Source organism: Exophiala spinifera (genome assembly GCF_000836115.1).
Source record: "Exophiala spinifera strain CBS 89968 unplaced genomic scaffold supercont1.6, whole genome shotgun sequence".
In the NCBI taxonomy this organism is placed as follows: domain Eukaryota; kingdom Fungi; phylum Ascomycota; class Eurotiomycetes; order Chaetothyriales; family Herpotrichiellaceae; genus Exophiala; species Exophiala spinifera.
The window spans coordinates 686,908-707,592 of record NW_015622518.1 but is presented as its reverse complement, the minus strand read 5'-3'; the positions used below and the strand labels follow the sequence as shown (position 1 = coordinate 707,592).

At 51.7% G+C, this 20,685-nt stretch overlaps 10 protein-coding genes across 10 annotated transcripts; 5 read left to right on the top strand and 5 right to left on the bottom strand.

The window, feature by feature from the left end:
* Positions 1-121: 121 nt before the first annotated feature.
* PV08_08173 (uncharacterized protein) lies at positions 122-2,064 on the top strand (the record flags this gene model as incomplete). The annotated part of the gene is made up of 3 exons (XM_016382499.1): positions 122-751; positions 873-1,042; positions 1,221-2,064. 3 exons carry the CDS (start codon positions 122-124, stop codon positions 2,062-2,064), a joined length of 1,644 nt encoding a protein of 547 aa, XP_016233202.1.
* Positions 2,065-2,371: 307 nt separating this feature from the next.
* On the bottom strand, positions 2,372-3,890 carry PV08_08172 (GTP-binding protein YchF; the record flags this gene model as incomplete). Its single annotated transcript, XM_016382498.1, has 4 exons — positions 2,372-2,424; positions 2,484-2,979; positions 3,198-3,755; positions 3,816-3,890. The coding sequence occupies 4 exons, from the start codon at positions 3,888-3,890 to the stop codon at positions 2,372-2,374; spliced, it is 1,182 nt and encodes a 393-aa protein (XP_016233201.1).
* Positions 3,891-5,070: 1,180 nt separating this feature from the next.
* PV08_08171 (uncharacterized protein) lies at positions 5,071-6,672 on the bottom strand (the record flags this gene model as incomplete). The annotated part of the gene is made up of 1 exon (XM_016382497.1): positions 5,071-6,672. The coding sequence occupies one exon, from the start codon at positions 6,670-6,672 to the stop codon at positions 5,071-5,073; it is 1,602 nt and encodes a 533-aa protein (XP_016233200.1).
* A 415-nt stretch (positions 6,673-7,087) lies between these two features.
* PV08_08170 (60S ribosomal protein L16) lies at positions 7,088-7,830 on the top strand (the record flags this gene model as incomplete). Its single annotated transcript, XM_016382496.1, has 3 exons — positions 7,088-7,250; positions 7,308-7,620; positions 7,698-7,830. The coding sequence occupies 3 exons, from the start codon at positions 7,088-7,090 to the stop codon at positions 7,828-7,830; spliced, it is 609 nt and encodes a 202-aa protein (XP_016233199.1).
* Positions 7,831-8,532: 702 nt separating this feature from the next.
* PV08_08169 (uncharacterized protein) lies at positions 8,533-9,588 on the bottom strand (the record flags this gene model as incomplete). The annotated part of the gene is made up of 2 exons (XM_016382495.1): positions 8,533-9,431; positions 9,516-9,588. 2 exons carry the CDS (start codon positions 9,586-9,588, stop codon positions 8,533-8,535), a joined length of 972 nt encoding a protein of 323 aa, XP_016233198.1.
* Positions 9,589-9,849: 261 nt separating this feature from the next.
* PV08_08168 (uncharacterized protein) lies at positions 9,850-11,252 on the bottom strand (the record flags this gene model as incomplete). Its single annotated transcript, XM_016382494.1, has 4 exons — positions 9,850-10,754; positions 10,802-11,006; positions 11,055-11,064; positions 11,113-11,252. 4 exons carry the CDS (start codon positions 11,250-11,252, stop codon positions 9,850-9,852), a joined length of 1,260 nt encoding a protein of 419 aa, XP_016233197.1.
* A 570-nt stretch (positions 11,253-11,822) lies between these two features.
* Positions 11,823-12,806, top strand: PV08_08167 (uncharacterized protein; the record flags this gene model as incomplete). The annotated part of the gene is made up of 1 exon (XM_016382493.1): positions 11,823-12,806. The coding sequence occupies one exon, from the start codon at positions 11,823-11,825 to the stop codon at positions 12,804-12,806; it is 984 nt and encodes a 327-aa protein (XP_016233196.1).
* A 298-nt stretch (positions 12,807-13,104) lies between these two features.
* PV08_08166 (uncharacterized protein) lies at positions 13,105-14,115 on the top strand (the record flags this gene model as incomplete). The annotated part of the gene is made up of 1 exon (XM_016382492.1): positions 13,105-14,115. One exon carries the CDS (start codon positions 13,105-13,107, stop codon positions 14,113-14,115), a length of 1,011 nt encoding a protein of 336 aa, XP_016233195.1.
* Positions 14,116-14,691: 576 nt separating this feature from the next.
* On the bottom strand, positions 14,692-15,755 carry PV08_08165 (uncharacterized protein; the record flags this gene model as incomplete). The annotated part of the gene is made up of 3 exons (XM_016382491.1): positions 14,692-14,799; positions 14,852-15,169; positions 15,216-15,755. The coding sequence occupies 3 exons, from the start codon at positions 15,753-15,755 to the stop codon at positions 14,692-14,694; spliced, it is 966 nt and encodes a 321-aa protein (XP_016233194.1).
* A 551-nt stretch (positions 15,756-16,306) lies between these two features.
* Positions 16,307-20,093, top strand: PV08_08164 (uncharacterized protein; the record flags this gene model as incomplete). Its single annotated transcript, XM_016382490.1, has 2 exons — positions 16,307-19,721; positions 19,825-20,093. The coding sequence occupies 2 exons, from the start codon at positions 16,307-16,309 to the stop codon at positions 20,091-20,093; spliced, it is 3,684 nt and encodes a 1,227-aa protein (XP_016233193.1).
* Positions 20,094-20,685: the final 592 nt, after the last annotated feature.

The window sequence follows — 20,685 nt, the reverse complement described above, 5'->3', positions numbered from 1 at the left end:
TTGCGAGGCACCAGGCTTCTTCTTCTCCCTCTTCACTTCCCTGTCTGCTTTTTGAGGTCATGTTCCCCAAACACGCACCCATCCTCTCTTCAGCAACTTCAGTGACTTCTGTCTCACAGTAATGGCATCAGCCCAGTCTTCGAGCCAACTCGATCCTGGGCCGGGCTCCCGCAGGCGTCTATACTCGCCCACCTTTTCCGAAGCCTCTACGAGCACAAATCTTCCGTCGATCGGAGACTCATCACACACTCCCACTTTGCCCAATACCGGTCCGCTCATCGCCGGGCGGGAGCCGCTCAAACGTTGCGCCTCCTCGTCAATGCAAACCTCAGCAAGACGTTACCTCCGAACCTACAGGTTCTGGCGATATGTCCTCGTCACCTCCATAGGCCTGCTCCTCCTACTCCTCTTCACAGGCCCACCAAACTTGCACAACCTGTTTGCCACGATAATACCCAAGCGGCGAGATACTGGGACATCGCACGCTATTCTTCAGCCAGTTGGCGCCAGAGGAGATTATGGGAACAAGGACAACAATCCGGTACAATGGCTCCAAGATCACTCCGACTTCAACTTTCACTTGCCTGGTTCTCGTACCCAACGTCCTCGCGCGGCACTCATCAGTCTGGTGAGGAATGAAGAACTCGATGGCATTCTGCAGAGCATGCGTGACCTGGAGTTTCACTGGAACAGACGGTACAGATATCCGTGGATTTTCTTCAACGAGAAGCCATTCAGCGAAGAGTTCAAGGTTCGTGGGCCATCCCAAAAATCAAATCGCCCTGTTCCAGGGGGAGAGAGAGAGAGAGAGAGAACCTGAATAGTCTGAGATGCCAAGGGGCTGGCTAATGGAATTGTTTCTCTCCCCTTAGGCTGCTACTTCGAACGCAACAGACGCGCAGACAGAGTACCATGTGGTGCCTCATGAACACTGGCAGACTCCCTCCTGGATAGACCACCACCGGTACATGGACACGCTGGACTATCTTGGTACGATCAGTGTCGGAAAGGGTCACATGTTGAGCTACCACAGCATGATCCGGTGAGTGGTGTGTGTGGTGTGTGCATGTGCGAGAAATCTATACCTGCCTGCGCTTCTCTTTCTTCCCTGTTTCTTCTTGTTCTTCTTCTTGCGGGCCCCCAGCTTCGGTCACGCTCGAACGATCATACATGAATCGCATGAGACACTGACTTAGAACCGGTTTGAAAAAAACAAAAAGTTGGCAATCCCTCTGGTTCTACCGCCATCCCGCATTACTGTCATACAATTGGTACTGGCGCGTCGAGCCAGACGTCCACTTCTTCTGTTCCATCCCCTACGACCCTTTCTCCTTCCTGGAGCAGAACGAGCTGGTCTATGGTTTCAACATGGCCATCCTCGACGACGCGCGAAGCTTCACGTCTCTGTGGTCCGTCACGCGCGCCTTTATCGAAAGGTACCCGGAGCTTTTACACCCGGACGCCGATCTCGACTGGTTGCTCGACCCCGACAACGGCGGCGAGTACAACAACTGTCAGTTCTTTTCCAACTTTGAGATCGCTTCGCTCGGTTTCTGGAGGTCCGAGGGACCGAGCAGGTACGCCGAGTGGCTCGACGAGGGCGGCGGCTTCTTCTACGAACGCTACGGCGACGCGCCCGTGCACACGCTCGCGTTGGCCATGTTCGCCGCGAAACAGGACGTCTGGTTCTTCCGGGACATTGGCTATCAGCATGACATAGCGAGGCATTGCCCCCCTGCCGGCGCTCGTATTCCATCATCACCACCACCACCACCGTCGCCGCCGGTATCGAAGCATGATGAATCTGGATCACAGCAACGGAAACGGGAACACGATGTGGACGTGGATGTCGGAATGGGCACTTGCGCGTGCGAGCCGAGTGGTCTCGACGCGAACTTCTACAAACTTGTCCCCATGGAGAGTCCGCAGGTGAAGCCGGCCGACACGTGCATCCGGTTGTGGCTAGGTGGGCAGTGGCTGGCCAAGAAGGAAGGTTGGAAACAGGACGTTGAACGCGCCTTTGGCGGAGATGGATACGGAGGGTACGTGCTGGATGGAATGTAAACTGTGTGAGGGTAGGCTGGGAGTATGGTGAATTGAATGCACATGGGTGGATCCGACAGCCGACACAGCGAAGAAGCACACGACACATAGAAGGGGGAGAGGCAAAAAGGTGCTTGACGCACAAGGGGTTGTTGATAGCAGTGTATTCTGCTGTGTGGCTGGTATGTATCGACAGCTACAGCACGCTACAACAACAATTATCTGACTTCTTCAGATCATGAGCTGGGAAGAAGCTTCCGAGAAAGTCATGTTCGGGTCATGGAAGGTATGAGATCTTGCAAGCATGAATGAATGAAAACACACATCCTTACGCTTTGGCCGCACCAGCCTTGATCAAGATGATATCGCCGTCTTCGACAACTGCAATTCAAGTTAGCAATTGACACGAACACGGAGGAGTGCTTGTGCTTCTGTCCTACCATAATCCTTTCCTTTCGTCATCACTTTTCCTGCGGCCTTCACTGCATTTTCGTCCCCATACTCCTTCAATGTCTCGAAGTTGTAGACGATACATTGGATAAAAGTCTTTTCGAAATCCGTGTGAATTACACCAGCCGCCTGAGGAGCCTTGATGCCCTTCCGTATCGTCCATTGTCGGACCTCATCAGTACCGGTTGTGAAGAAGCTGGCCAGGTTGAGTGCTTGACGCATAGTTACGATGACCTTGGGCAGAGCGGATTTCGTGCCGAGAGTCTTGCATTCTTCGGCGGCTTCTTCGTCGGACATGGTGGCGAGACGCTCTTCGAACGAGACGGAGATGGGCAGCACGGGGTCCCCAGCAGCATTGGTCTTGATCCACTCCATGACTTTGGGCAGGTACTTGTTCTTTTGTCGCAAGTAGTCCTTTTCTGACAAGTTGATCAGATAGACAACTGGCTTCGCGGTTAGGAGGAAAAGGGGGTTGATGACTTCGACCTAGAATTGCATTGTCAGTGATTTGAGATGCGACTGGTGTGTGTGGACAGATGTAAAACACAGGAGTATGTCAGAGTTGGACTTCCTCTCATAACAGCCTCTAACGTGAGATTTGTAAATGAGGCTGCTGTCGACGAGCTGGGATTATATCGAGCACATGGCTCTTGTTCATCATGATACAACTGAGGGCAAGGGGGTAAGAAATGAATCACGCTCACCTCCTTGGGACCCCATTCACCCTTTCTGACGTCCTTGCCATCCTTCAGCCATGCCAGGATCTTGTCAACTGTGGCTTCCTCCTCTTTCAACTTCTTCATCTCAAGACTTTGGCCGCCACGTCGTGTCTGTTTGGAGAGATTTTCCTTTGCCTTCTCGACAAATTCGATGTCTTTTAATCTCAACTCTTCGGAAATGATGTCTAGATCACGAGTGGGATTGACATCGCCCTCGACGTGGATAATTTCTGCATCGTCGAAACATCGCACGACTTGGAAGATGGCGTCGACGGCTCTGATATGTGATAGAAAAGCATTTCCAAGACCGGCGCCCGTCGACGAACCCCGGGTCAAACCAGCAATATCGTAGACCGTCAAGTTCGCAGGTACTTGCGACTTTGGCTTGTAGTGTTCGCAGAGCCAGTCATATCGAGCATCCGGTACGATGACTCGTGCCTCTTCAGGATCTATGGTCGCATAAGGGAAATTGGCAGGATTGCCCAGCGAGCATTTTGTGATGGCTTGGAAGAGAGTCGATTTGCCAACATTAGCCAGGCCGACCTGGAGACGTCCGATTGTCAGTCACCCGTCTCTTTCCCGAGGTGGACGTTCCCTACATACGATACCACTTTTCAAGCTGTTGCCGGGTCTTCCCAGAAGAATCTTCTCTTCCTTCACAGCCTTTTTGGGAGGCATCTTTTTCTTAGCGTAACTGCGCTTTTGAGGGGTCGGTGCGAGTGAGAATGCGGCGATTCGCCAAACAGCTGGCTTGGAGCAAGGCTCAAGTGCAGATCCGGCTGCGAAGAGTGAAAAGCGGTTGGGAGAAGTGAAAAGTGTGACCGAGAAGGATCGGGACACCGTGATTAAGTGGGGATCGCAGTCTCGAGCAGATTGAGCTCGAGAAGCGTGCGACAAGGTGGATGATGTTTGGCTTTGAATTGGACTATCATCAGGTCTTGCAAGAATGCCAGACTTTTTTGCACAGTACGAAGGCGCGTGCCAAGGAACCACCATGCTTATGTAAGACAACCAGGTGAATGCAACGACACAGAAGTAGTAGTCCCTCTCCTGAATCGCAATTAGACAGTGCACCGCCAACTGGAATGCTTTGGCCTGGCACTTGATACTTCCAAAAGGAACAGCAATTATTTCCTGCACTAGGCACAGTTTGCGGATAGTTACATGGTTCTCAAGTACATTTATCCACCAGGAACTTTCTAACGAGGCCGAACCCCTGGATGTTCATCTGCATAGTCCTGAACCAGTTTGGATCTTGAGAGATGTACGGATTAGTCTCCAACCAGAGCTGTGTGCTATACAGACAAGGCATAAGGATGCAGCATTGAGATCTTTGACCGTACGGACAGTTCTCCCCAAAGAGACCCGTTGAGAACAAACCCTTCCTTAGTCTTTGAACAGTTTCGACCAAAGTTGACCCTGCTTATGTGGACAATGAATACTTCATGGACTCCCTCTATCCGTCTGCAAGTAATACATCAGCGTTGACACACCGTCGGAATTGGGAGCAATTCAATAGTCTGTCATACGAAGAAATTGCCAGGCTTTGGCACTCTGTGCTTGAGCTAGTTTGCCGAGCATTCTTCGTCTGTCGGCTCGTTATCCGGCCATTAAAACAATCTTAGTGGCGTTAGATCTAGCTCCGGCCTCTCACAGTCTCCTTCCCCAAGAAGCTCCTGCAGGATCTCAATGGTTTTCTTGGGAAGAGAAGCCCAGCGAAGCGTCTGCAATGTCAAAAGGTTGCGACCGTTCCGCTTTGCCAGACTTGTCAAGAGCTTGCTGGGTTGGTAGGCTGGGAACTTCTAGCTGAGGAAGGTCCCTTTGACGTGCGACGTGTAAAAATATTGTCACATAGCTCTCAAGTGACATCCATCTGTACATCAGAGTGGTCTCCATCGCTGGTCACTTCCAGCAAGCCTCTCCTTTCCTCGAACTGTTTGATCGCGAAATCACCGTCCTGGCCCTTCTTCTTTGCTTCAAAGTAAACTTTTCTCTTCTCGAGATCGAGTTCATCTTGCCTTTTCAGTTTGGCGAGGTTGCGCTCTTTCCGTTTCTTCTCGACATTGTGTAATACCTTCAGCTGTTCCTTCAGTCGGGAAACTTCATCCTCTAGTCTTTCGACCTTTCCAAGTTCACTACTGTCCAGAGAAGAAGCAGTAGTTCCCTGGTTGCCTGCAGTCAGAGAACGCAAAGCGTCATCGAACAAATCTTGCGGGAATCCGTGGCCTAAAATGGCTTGGTTGATCTGTCCATCTGATTGAGCGGACTTCGCAGTGTTGAGTTTCACTTGGATATTGTATTTCGCCGGAATACCGCAAGAGCCATTGTCTTTGGACGCTGCAAGATCAAGATTAGGCTTGACAATATTTGAAATAATATAGCTGGGTGTATTTCTCCTCGGGAGACCTTCTGGCTTAAGCATTCGAAGGCTAGTAATAGGTTGGCCGAGATTCGCAACTTCGTTCGTTATCCGGTGCTTCCCACAATCCCAACTAATGATGGCTCCATTACGGTGACCAGAGAGGAGTGACGTCCCATCGTAAGATAAAGTCAGGCAATTTGTCGCTCCAATATCTGAGGAAGGAGCCAACCAGCTGTCTTTGGGGAGCAATTGTATAGGTGGAAACTCCGATGAGTGTGTTCTTGAGGCGTGAATCTGGTCTTTGCGCTGGTAAATGTCGAACGACTGGATCTGTCCGTCATCACAACCAAAATAGATCGCGCGATCTGCTGGGTCGATGGTGACTGAGATTGCAGAACTAGGCAGAAGCAAAGTTCGGATAACCTGGCATGAATCGATATGCCAGACATAACATGTCTTGTCAGACGAGGCAGAAACGGCGAAGTTTGTGTTGATTCTCGAGTGGCCACATGCAATCGCACTGACCGTAGCTCTATGGGCAGAGAATGTTTGTATAGGCAAGTGAGAAGGTTCGTCTGACGCATAGGTACCGGCAGGCTGGACAAACGAGACCAGTTTGAGTAGAGACCAGACATGAATAGTCGTGTCAGCAGAGCCGGAAAGGATGTACTCGTTATTAGGAGTTATGCATATCGAAGATACCGCTTGCAGATGCGATGCTGAGGAAGTAATGGATCTTCCTGTTGCAATCTCCCAGAGAATCAATTTTCCACCCTCTGTTCCAAGTACAAGAATCTCTGCGCCATCGGCGTATGCTAGACTGTGAATCCTCTCTGGGAAAGGCACAGTCGCTTCTTGATTTCCTCTTTCTCGGCTGTAGATATTCACGACTGCTTTATCAGCTTGCGCTGCGAATATATGAGAGGAACTAATCGCAACACATCCGGATCGGCTTGAGCTCTTCTTGTACCCATGGCGGAAACCACGGTGTGGCTGAAACTCATGTAGGAAAATGCCTACGTCCCTCAAGGCAGCACTGCCGTGAGCAACAGGTGGGTTCGCAGTCAGTGTTGCCGCAATGAAACTCTCTGTAAGCATATTCGCTGTCACAAGGCAACCATGGTGGACTGTTGGAATCGCTGCACCTTCTTGTAGTCGACTTGATCCATGCGACGGAGACTGATGGTCCGCCCAACTTTTTCGAGAAAAGTTGGAGATCGCCTGGATCCGCGAAATTCTCCACCCCAATCACGTGCGTGTGCCAAGAATCGGAAAGGCTAGCTCTTGGCACACAACTGGGCTCGCACTTGCGCTTCGCGATGAATTGACTCCGGAATCCTGACATTCGACCAACGACCACATCACGACCTCGCCAAACCGCGAACAATTCTTCACATCGACAACTTTGCAAGGAGGGCAAAATGTCGACATTCGAGCCAGTCGTAAGTGCAGCCTGCCCGAGTCTGAGAATCTGTGGCGCCCACAGGACACTGCGCGGTTGACTCACGCGGACATGATACTGATGGGAATGTGTGTCCAGGTTGTTATCGATGGCAAGGGCCACCTGCTCGGTCGTCTCGCCAGTACCGTCGCAAAGCAACTGCTGAACGGCCAAAAGATCGTTGTTGTCCGCGCGGAGGCTCTCAACATCTCTGGCGAATTCTTCCGTGCTAAGCGTACGTCTTAACGACCACCATTGAGATTTTCTGATCTCGACTGACACGAACGAATAGTCAAGTACCATGCCTATCTCCGCAAGATCACCCGATTCAACCCAACCCGCGGTGGTCCCTTCCACTTCCGAGCTCCTGCCCGTATCTTCTACAAGACCGTCCGAGGCATGATCCCCCACAAGACTGCCCGAGGCGCCGCCGCCCTGGACAGACTGAAGGTCTTCGAGGGAATCCCACCCCCATACGACAAGAAGCAGCGAATGGTCGTGCCTCAGGCCCTGAGAGTCCTCAGATTAAAGCCCGGTCGCAAGTACTGCACAGTCGGCCGATTGGCACACGAAGTTGGCTGGAAATACCAGGATGTTGTTGCTAGGTATGCCTCTCATGCACTGCCACATTTGGCGAAGGTTGCATCGAAGGAAGAAAACAGATGGCTAACTTGTGGAACAGACTCGAGGAGAGAAGAAAGGTCAAGGGCAAGGCTTACTACGAGAGAAAGAAGGTCGCTCGTCGACAACTCGCCGAGGCACAGAAGTCAGGAAGCAGCGAGACGAAGCAGAAGTTGGCCGCTCTGGGCTACTAGATGCGTTTACCCTCCAGAGAACTTCCTGCGAATACCCTGCGAACTATCTCCGATTGTTAGTCTTCATCAGACGGAAACGACCGCTATTGAGGCATTCTATCAACTCGAGAGAACACGGTATAAGTCTGTGGGCGAGATGGCGGTGCGCTGTGTGGTGTTGCCCTCCACACAGTGGAGAACGACGGGCTGGGCCAGTTTCGAGATTGTTGTTGGGGGCAGTCAATCATATGCAGCTGCTTGGGAATAGAATACTCTCCAGCAAGCTGGCTGTTATGCATGCGGAGTGATGGTCTTTCAGAAAAAACATAAATATGCCCCGTAACGGTATCTTGACTATTCTGCTTGAAACATGTGGCTCGAAAGTGCTTCAGCTACTGCCAACAAGCATGCAAAAAGAGACAAAACGATGAAATCTGTCAAAAGTGTTCACTACAGCGTACTGCGAGCTCATTGTATTTTCATCTATTAGAACCAGGGCCATTGGGATAAATTCATGTATCCAGCTTGCCCCGGGCTGTCTCCGGTACAGCCACGTCACTAGGCACGTGGAGGGTCAAAACCCAACCCGTGGATCTGATGGCATATCTAGTTCAAGCCCAGACATTGCCTCATGAGCAGCCACCATCGATGATAGTTGCAAAGTCTGTGACAAAGAATAAACTTAGCCGTACATATTCCAGGGAAGGTCCCGTGTCCCTTGATTCAGCGCCTGTTACCAGAACTCTGTGCGACCAAGAACCTATGCGACTGGACGCAACCAGAACATATACGCACGCCATCAACCTGGGGAATGCCAAAGCCTCGATGGCAAAGTTCGCAACTTGTGTCGTCCTTGGGGGGTTTGGCCACCGTTGTGCCCTTCACCGAGGCATTCTTGACTGTTGCCGGCTTCGTCCGTGCGGACCTATTCGAGATCGAATCTGACGGTGTTAGTGTCGCTGCTTTGCCAACGGCAGCAGAGTGATGGCTTTTCGGCGGGACGAAGTCGACTTTGTGAACATGCGTTGTTGGAGCCTTGGATGGCGCCTTGGACTTGGGAAGGGGGGCGAGAGACGCTGTCCCTCCTTGACCTGCTGGCAACGGCGGAGGAGGCGGGGGCGGAGGTCGTACAGCAGTATGAGCCGACCTCGAAGCTGGAGGGGGAGGAGGTGGTGGCGGCTGTGCCGGTGCCAGTGCCGGTGTAATGTCGCGCACCGATGGCGCCGGAGGGATGACCTTGACTGAGGCTGAAGGGGGTGGAGGTGGTGGATGAGGAGGAGGAGGCGGAGCAGCTTGTCCAGGTAAACGGTGGTTGCTGCTTTGATGTCGAGTCCAATTGGCCGTTGCGAGTGCTTTCTGGTTGCCCTCAGACAGCTTATTGTAATCTTCGGGTTTCATGATTGTCTCGATCACGCGCGTGTTTGTGATGCTCTCGGAGTTGTACATTCGAGACACGCCATTCTGGCTGTTAATGGCGTTGCATGTGCCCAAATCAAGCGGCCGGTAACAGGGATGCATGGCGGCAACACACGCCCCAGGTGGCTTATTGTATCCTGGCGCAGGGATGACTTGACAGATTTCTCGTACACGGTGAGTATGGTGCGTTGCTTGGGATGGGGCCGCTGTTCCGAAGTCAGCAAAGTGCATTCAGAAGGTCTCAGGGACAAAAGAGCAGCATTGAGCAACGCCAGATGGTTGAGACTTACCGTTGCTTGCCTTGCGCGAGCCTGTATTGCTCCTTGCGGCATTCGAGCCACTGTTGTGCTTTTCGGAAGGCATCTATGGATAGACCAGGAAGCGAGGAGATGTAGGATGGAACTGAAGTCGCGCAGAAGCCAAAACTAAAGTGGGATATTACAACAATTATAGGATCAAGACACGGGCCAACCGTGATCTTGGGTACATGTCAGTAACTCCAGAACACAAGACATGTCGTTTGTAGGGGGGGTCATCATCCCGAAGGTCGGAGAGTGATTGAGAAAACGAATGTGCCCCGGGAAACAGCCGAAATACCCTCCATTCACTCTTGTACAATCCAAATCACGCCTTCTTCTTAAGTTCTCCGTTCTGTTTCCCACCCGTCTGTGGAGAAGTGACAGCATCCGTTTTGCCTTCCACGTAAGGGTGTTTGATGGTCAGACACCAGATATCCATGTAATCGCAGATGGTGGTGATGACATCGTGAACGAAGCTTCCGTAAACTCCGAGAGCCAGGCCTAGAGCGAGAAAGATGAATGCAACTTGGTAAATATCGCTACCCAGAGCGCTTGGCCACAGGCCTAACCGTGGACCTAGGCTATCGACGACAGCCCAAGCAAGTGGGACGACAAGGACGTTTTGATAGGGAAATTTGTCCTTGACTAGGTGTGCAACAATCATCTGTCCGACAGAGTAGGCATTAACCATGCTGGCGAAGAGGACGAAGGGCACGAGGTGGTGATGCAGAATGACCGGGTTGAGCCAGAGATAAGCCGTTATCAAGGTCCATGTCACGAAAATGGGAAGCAGTCCCCATAAAGCCTTGTATGGATCCTGGCCCCTTTCTCGCCGTACCTTGATGACTGTCATGGCGCTGCTGACAGTGTTGAAGACGAGGACCACACCACCGTACAACATATACCACTCGTTCCAAGCCAGCTGGTACATGCTTTCTGGAATCAATGGGTTCTTCGGAAAGCCAAGGCTCGGGAGCATTGGCTGTTGCCAATAGCTTGCACCACCCTTGAGGAAAGTGAGGAAGTAGACCACAATCAATGTCAGGACACCTTCAACAGGCCCAGAGACGATTCCTAGGGTCAACGTATGTGTGTGGTATTCATCCCAGGTCTGGATGTAGAAGGTGAGAACAGTTCCAAAGAGTGTAAGAACAGTCTTCCATGATTGGCCAAGGTTCATGGCAGCCGCGAAGAGAAGGACTTCGAGACCGGTGTTGCAAGCGTCAACTCCTGCGGAATGTTAGTATGGGTCCATCCTTGAAGATTATAATACCAACCATGGTCAAAGAGCTCTCCTAGGGGTCCACTTTGATGCGTCCTGCGGGCTTGGGCACCGTCGACAGCGTCGAAAGTCTGGTAAAGAAAGAGTCCAAGGGCCCACGTCAGGTAAACCCAAGGAGGACAGTCCCTGTCGAGAGTCGGATTATACCAGAGCATCGTCAGGACATTGATGACCACGAAACTGAAGCCCGTAAGAGTTATCTATTCTTGGAGTTAGAATTAAGGAGGAAGTTGAGAGCTGCCACATACAAGATTCGGTCTATGAGGCTCGTCAGTTTACAATCTCAGCAGAACCAGTATTACTCACGCCATAGACATTGGAAAACATTTGATAGCGACATGAGTGTAGAAGGGCTTCAGGATATATTTCGAGACCAGAGATTTATCAACACCGGCATACTTGTACTCGCGCAGTTTCGGGAGGTTGCGCTGTCGAATGTACACCATTTTGAATGTCTCTGTACGCACAAATACGCGCCAAACCAGAAGATAAAGAAGCTGAATTCTATGGAAACGAAACAAGTAACTGGGGCTGCAGAAAACGCGTCCGCCAACCTGGTGCAGAAAAGTTGAAATACAGGAGTTCGAGAGAACAAATTGCTGTTTCCAGGATCTTCGGTCAAGACGTCATTCCCTGTTGCTGCAGGTGACGATCTGGTATAAATGCCTCGCAGTAGAATTTACGGTCGACTACAAGGATCTACATGCGCATTTGCAATGCATTTCCTCTTCGAGGAGAAATAACAGTCCGTCTGCGACTGGGCCGAACCCCCTCACCCTCCATGATGCACAATGCTACGCTAACACACTCACCATTGATAAGCGTCAAGATTCCGGCTGGAATGAAGAAGCCTCTTGCTCTTTAGCCTTCTGGTGGTCGTGATTGGACCGATTGCTTGAGTCACTGTGTCAAGCACATCGGTATAAATCGAGGATGTTTCCTGTTGTCACTTACATCTTGCGCCGCAATGTTACATACCGATAGCACTAACTGATCCTCAAAAGAACCCCATCACAATGGGCTCCTACACACCTAACAACGACCAGGAGATACATACCGTCTTCATACCGGAAGATGTACGTCGGTCTGGGAAAGCGACTCTGGACATCATAGCCGAAGGCGTTGCTTTCTTGCACAAGGACGGCATCATAGTTCTCGAGAATGCTATCGACACTGAGCACATCGACACGCTCAACGCTAAACTGGCGCCCGAAGCGCTCGAAATTGCTGCAGACCCCGACCATCATTTCAATTTTGGGACACAGACACGGAACATGGACCAGGCTCCCCCACCAACCAGAGAGCTGATGTATAAGGATATCTGGTGCAATCCCTTTGCAGCGGCGATCTTGTCAGCAACTTTGGGCCCGCGCCCTGTAATTCATTACGCGAATGGAAATACCGCACTCAAGGCGGCCCCCGACGGAAGACAACCGGTACATTCTGATTGCGAATTTGCGCATCCTGCATACTTCCCCTTTGCATACGTGATCAACATTAGCCTTGTCGACGTTACAGCCGAGAATGGAGGTACAGAAGTTTGGGTCGGGAGCCACCATGTCAGCGTGCAGGATGCGCACGTTTCTGGTTGTGACAACGAACAAATGTTGAGCATCCGGCCAGAATTGCTAGAAGAACGGAGGAAACACAGCCCTCCATTCCAGGCAAGTACGAAGAAAGGTTCCCTCGTTATCCGTGATCTGCGGTTATGGCACGCCGGCATGCCGAATCTGACGGATGAACCAAGAGTAATGCTTGCCTTTGTGGCCAGTCCTGAATGGTGGCAGGGTAAGAGTAAGATCCTGCTCCCCAAAGACGTCAAGGAAATGGTGGAAAGCTGGAAAGATGAATTCCAATACGATGCCGAATATGTTGAGGGGGAAGTGGAATATAAAAAGCTCAGCAGCTCGAACGTGGATTTCGGTTCCAAGAGCAAGATCCTCGAGAGGTATGAAAGCGAACTGAAAGTTTGGCCGAACTATGTTCCCAGGTGGTACTAGGCAGTCGATCGTATGAAGACAGCATCATTTCAAAGTATAGGTACGAGTCTTGATAATCAGCTACTACATTAAGGTACTAAACATCTATCCGTATCAATTTTTAAGAGTGTGATAGGAGGCTCGCCGCGTCCATGGGGCATAAAAGCGGCGGCGACTTTTTCTCAATCGGATCTTCCCTAAATTTCCACTCCAGTGTTCGGGTGAACAATTCCACACTGCGACATCCTTAATTGTTCGGCATATACCCTAAGTAGACAGAGCGATTTTGCCAGTCTAGCCTGCAGTAGAGTCGTTCAACATGCCACCGAGACTGCGACTGCGCTCCCTCGTGCGCTTAGCAGAGCTCCAACTCGAGCGAGCTCCGTCACGGTCCGCATACACCTGCAATAGATGCCAATATGCGACGGCAGCTACAGTTCCAGCCCCTTCGGATGAACAGATACACGCCTCGATACCAGCATTAAGTCGCTACGCGCCGGCGACACCTCCCAGCTTCCGCAACCCGGCCTACCGAAAATCACAGCTTCTCAGATCCTACGTCTCCCTCCTCCAGACGACTCCTCTGATCGTGCTGTTCCAGCACACCAATCTTAAGGCTGCAGAGTGGGTCGGCATCAGGCGGGAACTGGCTTCAGCGTTGCGAAAGCTCGACACGCAGCTCGCTGCGCAGGGAGCACCTCCGGAGGCACTGATCGCAGAACACATCAAACTGGAAGTGATCAAGACAAACATTTTTGAGCCCGCTCTACGGATCACAGAGTTCTTCAAACCGGGTGACCTCCCGCCGGAGACGCTGAGCGGGCTGTCTGGGATCTCTTCAGAGAAGGAGGATCCAAGTTTAACACACGCTCTCTCTGCGGCTGCGTACAAGGCAGCGAGTGCTCACAAGGGCGAACACCCACTCACACCCGTCCTGCAAGGCGCCGTCGCCATCTTGACTCTCCCCGCTGTTTCGCCAACGCATTTGAAAGCGGCCTTTTCCATTCTTTCGCCACAGGCGCCTGCTTTTCCGGCACCCACGAGGAGGATGGTTCCTTCATACTACGATCAACCTGTGCAAGATGGACTCAAAAAGTTGCTTCTTCTGGGAGCTCGCATCGACGGGCAGATCTTTGACATGGAAGGCACGAGGTGGGTCGGCAGCATTGACGGAGGTATCGACGGACTACGGGCGCAACTCGTTGCCATACTTCAAGGGTTTGGAGCCGGGATCACTACGACCCTGGAAAGCGCCAGCAGGAATCTGTGGTTTACAATGGAGAGCAGGCGTAATATGCTCGAAGAGGAAGGGAATCCTAAAGACCAGTGATCTACTAGGAGAATGCGGCATATCAACGGACTGCGTCTTCTGTCCAAGGACAATTAGCGCTGATCTTGGACCCCCAAGTCAGGGCTATCGCACAGGCTGGACTTTCCCCTTTATGGTCCTGGCTCGCAGCATCCTTTCATACCCTCGCCGCATGGCCGCCCGGTAGAGTGATAATGACTGGCCTGTAGATAGTGGAAAGAACTGCCCAAAAGTTCTGGGCTTTCCTGTAACAAAACTAGATGGAGATGAAAACACAGGTGGTACGGAAGAAACAATCGCATTTGTACAAGAGATATCAAAGTCGTACATGGTTGATTTGGCGCGAGCCCTCCTCCGGCCGATTTTAGCCACCCGATCCTTCTTCGGCGCCAGGTAAGTCTACGGCCCGCGCAAGCAGAGCCATTTATTGAGACGCGGAATACGAAAATTGCATTCGTCCCAATTCTGGTGGGATTGAACATGTTAGAGTGTGGCTTGCTGATATAGTTGAGCCTGCCTTCAACAATGCTGTACGTTGCCCAATGCTTGAGCCATACATAGAGGATAACGTTGACGTGAATTTATAGACATGTGAGTTCAGGATGCTTCGGGCGCTCGCTTTCGAATAACGGGATCAACACCGTAGACAGACCGGCATTCCTCGACGTATCGAGCTCTGTCAGCGTCGGCCTTATCGTTGTATGGCTAAAAGATAGAGTTAGTGGAAATTAGCCATACAGAGCGTGAAAATCCCTACCTTCTTCTCTGCCGCAGACAAGTTTTTCCACTCCCTGCCCAATAATTTACCTGATTCTCCGACTGACATTCCTGACATGTCACCAGACAAATGTCTATCAGTAAAGAAGAAGGTGTAGGCATTGCGCGGTGCCTTCACTGCCCGATCATCCTGGATCGTCGGGTATTTGGTCTTCTTCCCTGCCGCCTTGGCTTTTTTGGTGAGTTGGTGTCGAGCATTGTTTGCTTGCTTGATCTGTAGAGGTGTGTAACTTTGTACCCAGTTCTTGTATGCAATAGTGTTCTGTTGTTTGTTCTGATTGGCTTGGTGATTGTATTGCTGCACTGGTCAGTAAACATCCTGAGGATCCAGCGACGTAACATACCTCGCGCTCTTCGGAGCTCAGATTTCTATACTTCTCTGATGCTGCAGTAGCAGAGCCGGCAAACGCTTTGCTCTTCTTCGCTTCCTCCACCAGGATCACCGAGAATGCTGTTGAAGGCAGTTGTTTAGGTTCTTCCAGTAGTGCCGCAGCTCGCAGGTCTGATAGTGCCTTGCGCGCTTGCTGGGCGAGAGCTGTCTTGCTGGGTGCTTTCTTTGCCTTTGGCTTCTTCACTGCCTTCTTCTTTGGCTTCTTGGTCGCCTTCTTCTTCGGAGTGGCCTTCTTTTTGCCGGCTGCTGCGCGTCCTACATGCGCCTTGGGCTTGCCTGCTGGCTTCTTGGTGGCTGTTGCATATGTCCTAGCGTCTTTGTAGAATAACGTGAGGTCGGACCAGTCGCCGCGACGGCCGTCTCCAGATTTGTTGGCCGAGGAATTGCAAACAACGCGTAGGAGGGGATTGACGGGAGATGGTCGCGTGAACGACCGGGTCGTCCTGGCCAGCAGTCGCGAGGCCAGCGTTCGTGGGACAGGGAAAACGGCCATGGCCAAGCGTTGCAGTTCAAGGGGTGAGGACGGTGGAATTCGAAATCAATGCAAGGGGAAGCACATTGAGGTATCGGTGGGTTGATATCAACTGTCGAACCACTTGTGGTGGCTGGGTCGTGTCGCAGTTACTTCCAATACGCGAAGCTGCGCAACGGGCGCTGGCTCAGAAACCCCTGCACGTGACTAACACCAATTGCCTCTAGTGACGCACTATCGCACGTCAAACAAGGCTGCAGTTGCCAAGAAGTCTCGATGCGGGACAAGGCACGGTGCCGCCTTAAGCGGCCAGTGCTGTGCAAGGCAGGCTTAGTGGGCTCGCAGGCTACATGGTCTTCCGCATGGCATGGGAAAATATTGCAACCTCAGATAGTCGTGAGGTATCTTCCACTTGCTTGGACATAAGTTGATCGGTTGTGTTCCTGTCTGTTCGACCCTATTCACTTACGGTTGGACCATCATTCCCGACGCCAAAGCCCGGAATTTTTCTTTTCGAGCCTAATCCTGGTTGCGATTCAAGCAGTAAAGCTCACTTAATCTGCAGCCATAGGATGGCTAGGCACGGGGACACTCGCTCACCATCACCTGCAGGCAGCTCATATTCCTCGTCAAAACGAAGCCGGAGAGATGAGGATCGACATGATCGGAGTCGCCGAGACGATGATCGAAGCCATCGTCGAAAGCACTCGAGGTCTCGAAGTCCAGATGTATGCCCTTCTTTGTCTTCTATTTCACATACAGCTGCTGACCATTTCTCACAGCGAAGACGTCGCGACCGCGAACGGGATCGAGACGGTTATCGACGGAGGGACCGTTCCATAGACCGACGTTATGATGGTCGTCGAGATGAAGACGCCTACTACTCAAGGCGAGACCGGTCTCGGGATCGCAGGCGCTCGCGAGACAGAGATGACCGGCGTCGAAGCAGAGAACGAGAGACACGACAAAGAAGAGATGGCTCTCGCGAAAGGGACCGTCGAGTAAGGGACGAATCCACAGAGTCCAGGAAACGTAAACGAGAAGAAGACAGTCGGGAGCGACAGCGCAAAGAATCAAGGGATATGTCAAGAGAAGTACGCATGCCCAAGCCCTGTTATCCATACAGCACTCATGATTTGATACAGCCATCAAAGCCTTCTACGCCCACAGCACAGACCGATGAAGACCGCAAAGCCGCCCGACTCGCCAAATTGGAACAGTGGAAGAAGAAACAGGCCGAAGAACAAGCCAAGAAGCAGAAGGAGCTCGAGGCGACAGGTGGTACCAGAAATCTCTTGAATGAGATTGATAGAAGGGCAGGAATTTCACCCACAATCAGTTCACCACAATCACCGGCTACACCGGCTTCGCCCATCTCCACGACAGTTTCCTATGCGGGCAAGTTCGACCCAAAGGCAATAGTGAAGAAAGCACATCACGCCTCAGCTGCAAGTAAGGTCCTCGGCGGCGACATTGCTGCACCAGTCATACCCAATGGTCATGTACCATCGATAGATGCCTCACCCAAACCTCCGGCAAATGGAGGTAGTGTCTCGAAGACCTTGAAGCCGAAAGGTAATATGGGCAGGTTCGGTCTCGGAGTGAAAGTTGGGGTGGAGAACGATGTGTCGAAAAAAGTCTTAGATTTCGAGGATGAAGAAGGCACCAAGAAGAAACTAGAAAAGTTACCCAATATGGCTCTGGAAACCACCTCCGTGGGCGACAGTCCCCATGCAGGCGGCGTCGAAGACGAGGACGATGAAGATGAAGACGCGGACATGCAAGATGAAGGATCCGACGAACGGATGGCTGCTGCACGCGCCGCTGCCGAACTGCGAAGCCAAGCCGAGCGAGGCGAAGATACAGCAATGGTTGACGCTCCTGCTTCTACCGCCGCTGCTGCTGCGGATGCCGAAGCAGAAGCGGAGGAAGCAGAGGAAATTGACCCCCTTGATGCCTTCATGCAAGACCTCCAGCCTGTCCCGACCACTAAATCATTTGCTCAGAAATCAAAGGCCAATTCGCGGCAGCAAGAGCCCGAAGCCCTTTTCGGAGACGACGAGGTCGACCTTACAGCGGTTGACGAAGATAATCCAGACAGCATCCTTTCAATGGCCTCAACTGCTGCGAAAAAGAAGAAAAAGGAAATACCAACTGTTAACCATGCCAAGGTTCAATACGAACCTTTCAGACGGAATTTTTACTCCGAGCCTGTTGACATGGCTGACTGGACCGAAGAAGAGGTTGTGAGTCTCAGGATGGAACTTGACAATATCAAGGTAAGGGGAGTTGACGTACCCAAGCCGGTTCAGAAGTGGGCACAATGTGGCCTTGGTGTTCAGGTTCTCGAAGTAATCCAGAAACTGGGCTATGATGCACCGACGAGTATCCAATCTCAAGCTATCCCCGCGATTATGTCCGGTCGGGACGTGATCGGTGTTGCGAAGACCGGTTCGGGAAAGACAATCGCCTTCCTCCTGCCGATGTTCAGACACATCAAGGACCAACGACCTCTGGAGTCCCTCGATGGCCCCATAGGTCTCGTTCTGAGTCCCACCAGAGAGCTTGCCACCCAGATTCATAAAGAGTGCAAGCCTTTCCTTAAGGCGCTAGGCCTTCGCGCAGTTTGTGCGTATGGTGGTGCTCCTATCAAAGATCAGATTGCCGACTTGAAGCGTGGGGCTGAGATTGTTGTCTGCACGCCTGGCCGAATGATTGATCTTCTCGCGGCAAACAGTGGACGAGTAACAAACTTGAGAAGAGTCACTTATGTCGTACTGGACGAGGCTGATCGAATGTTTGATATGGGTTTCGAGCCACAGGTAATGAAGATCTTGGCAAACATACGACCTGACCGTCAGACGGTACTGTTTTCCGCCACGTTTCCTCGTCAAATGGAAGCGCTTGCAAGGAAGACGTTGACGAAACCAATTGAGATTGTCGTGGGTGGTCGCAGTGTAGTCGCTCCCGAAATCACTCAAATCGTGGAAGTTCGCGAGGAAAACACAAAGTTTTTTCGACTTCTCGAATTACTGGGCAAGCTGTACGAACACGACAAGAACGAAGATGACCGGGTTCTTATTTTTGTCGACCGCCAAGAAGCCGCAGACGGTTTGCTGAGAGATCTGATGAAGAAGGGCTACCCGTGTATGTCGATTCATGGTGGGAAAGATCAAATCGACCGAGACTCGACCATTGATGACTTCAAAGCTGGCGTTGTGCCCATTCTCATCGCAACGTCTGTCGCTGCCCGTGGCCTCGACGTGAAGCAGTTGAAACTTGTGGTCAACTATGATGCTCCCAACCATCTGGAAGACTATGTTCACCGTGCTGGTCGTACAGGCCGAGCGGGCAATACGGGGACGGCAGTCACCTTCTTGACTGAGGAGCAGGATAGGTATGCTGTGGATATCGCGAAAGCATTGAAACAGAGCGGCCAGCCTGTCCCTGAACCCGTACAGAAACTCGTCGACAATTTCATGGAGAAAGTCAAGGCTGGGAAGGAGAAGGCAGGGGTGTCGGGCTTTGGCGGTAAAGGTCTCGAACGACTTGACCAGGAACGTGACGCTGCGAAGGCTCGCGAGCGCAAGACGTTCAAAACCGGCGAGGAAGGCGACGAGCAGGAAGAAAAGGAGGACAGCAGAGAGGTCAAGGTTGGCGACGACATCTTCTCCAAAGCTGCTTCGGGCGTCAAGCCGCACCGCGACGCTGCTGCTGCTGCTGCGGCTCCTCATCCTCCTCCTTCGAACAGTCTACCTGGCGTGCCCAAGGGTATCGACCTCGACGGCAAGATCACCGTTCACAGGACCGAGCGCGAACCGGCGTCCGCAGCGCCGAAGAACCAGATGGACAGGGTTGCGGCTGCCGTTGCCGGCATCAACCAGAAACTATCCAAGGCCGGTGTCATGCGCTCAGGCGTGCCTATAGACAACAAAGGCCCGGACGCCGGCGCATTCCACGCTACTTTGGAGATCAACGACTTTCCTCGTAAGTTTTCCCGTTTTCCCCTTGTCGTTGTTGTTATTGTTTCATACAGTCACACGCTTTCCCACATATCAGCTCAGGGACGTTGCTAACTGTGTGGTTATAGAAAAGGCACGTTGGGCCGTCACGAACCGGACGAACGTGGCCAAAATCCTCGAAGCAACCGGGACTTCGATCACGACAAAGGGCTCATTTTACCCTGCTGGCAAGGAACCCGGGCCGAACGAGAACCCGAAACTGTACATCTTGGTCGAAGGCGACACGGAGGTTGTCGTGCACGACGCAATGAGGGAACTGATGCGCTTGTTGAAGGAAGGTACCATGAGTGCAGCCGACGCAGCAGAGAGGACTGGCGGTCGATACTCTGTAGTTTAAACACCGTGTATTCATTCAACAAGACACCTGTTGTCCTCTCTAAAGATTCCATTCTTGAGCTGTTGATGACGGGGTATCTTAACCGATACTCTCGAGAAAACTTATCAACTTTTCACATCTAGCTCGTGCCGATGGTATATCACAATGTTTCCACGCCGAGTTGCCAATCAAACGCTCGTCAATCTCTTTCCATGACACTATTCCCATACAGATATAATCAACGCTTGCCATGATTTTTAGATGACACAATTTCCACACTGATCTTGGCTAAAATCATTGCTTGTAAAGAAAGCTTCCGAGTCGAGCTTCATGCACTGTTGCGGCCGACAGACGACGAATCCAACTCAACCCTTTTACAACGTCTTCCATTTCATCCTCAAATCGTACAGTCTCGCCGGAACGATAGCCTGGGGAATTCATTCAGATTCTGCGCATAGGTAGACTTGACTGGTGTAAAGCAAAACTTCTTCTCCGTGACCTAGCGCAAGGCCAAGTAAACGATGAAAAAGGGGTGGTGATGTTGTTGTTGCTGTTGTTGCTGTTGTTGCTGTTGTTGCTGTTGTTGCTGTTGTTGCTGTTGTTGCTGTTGTTG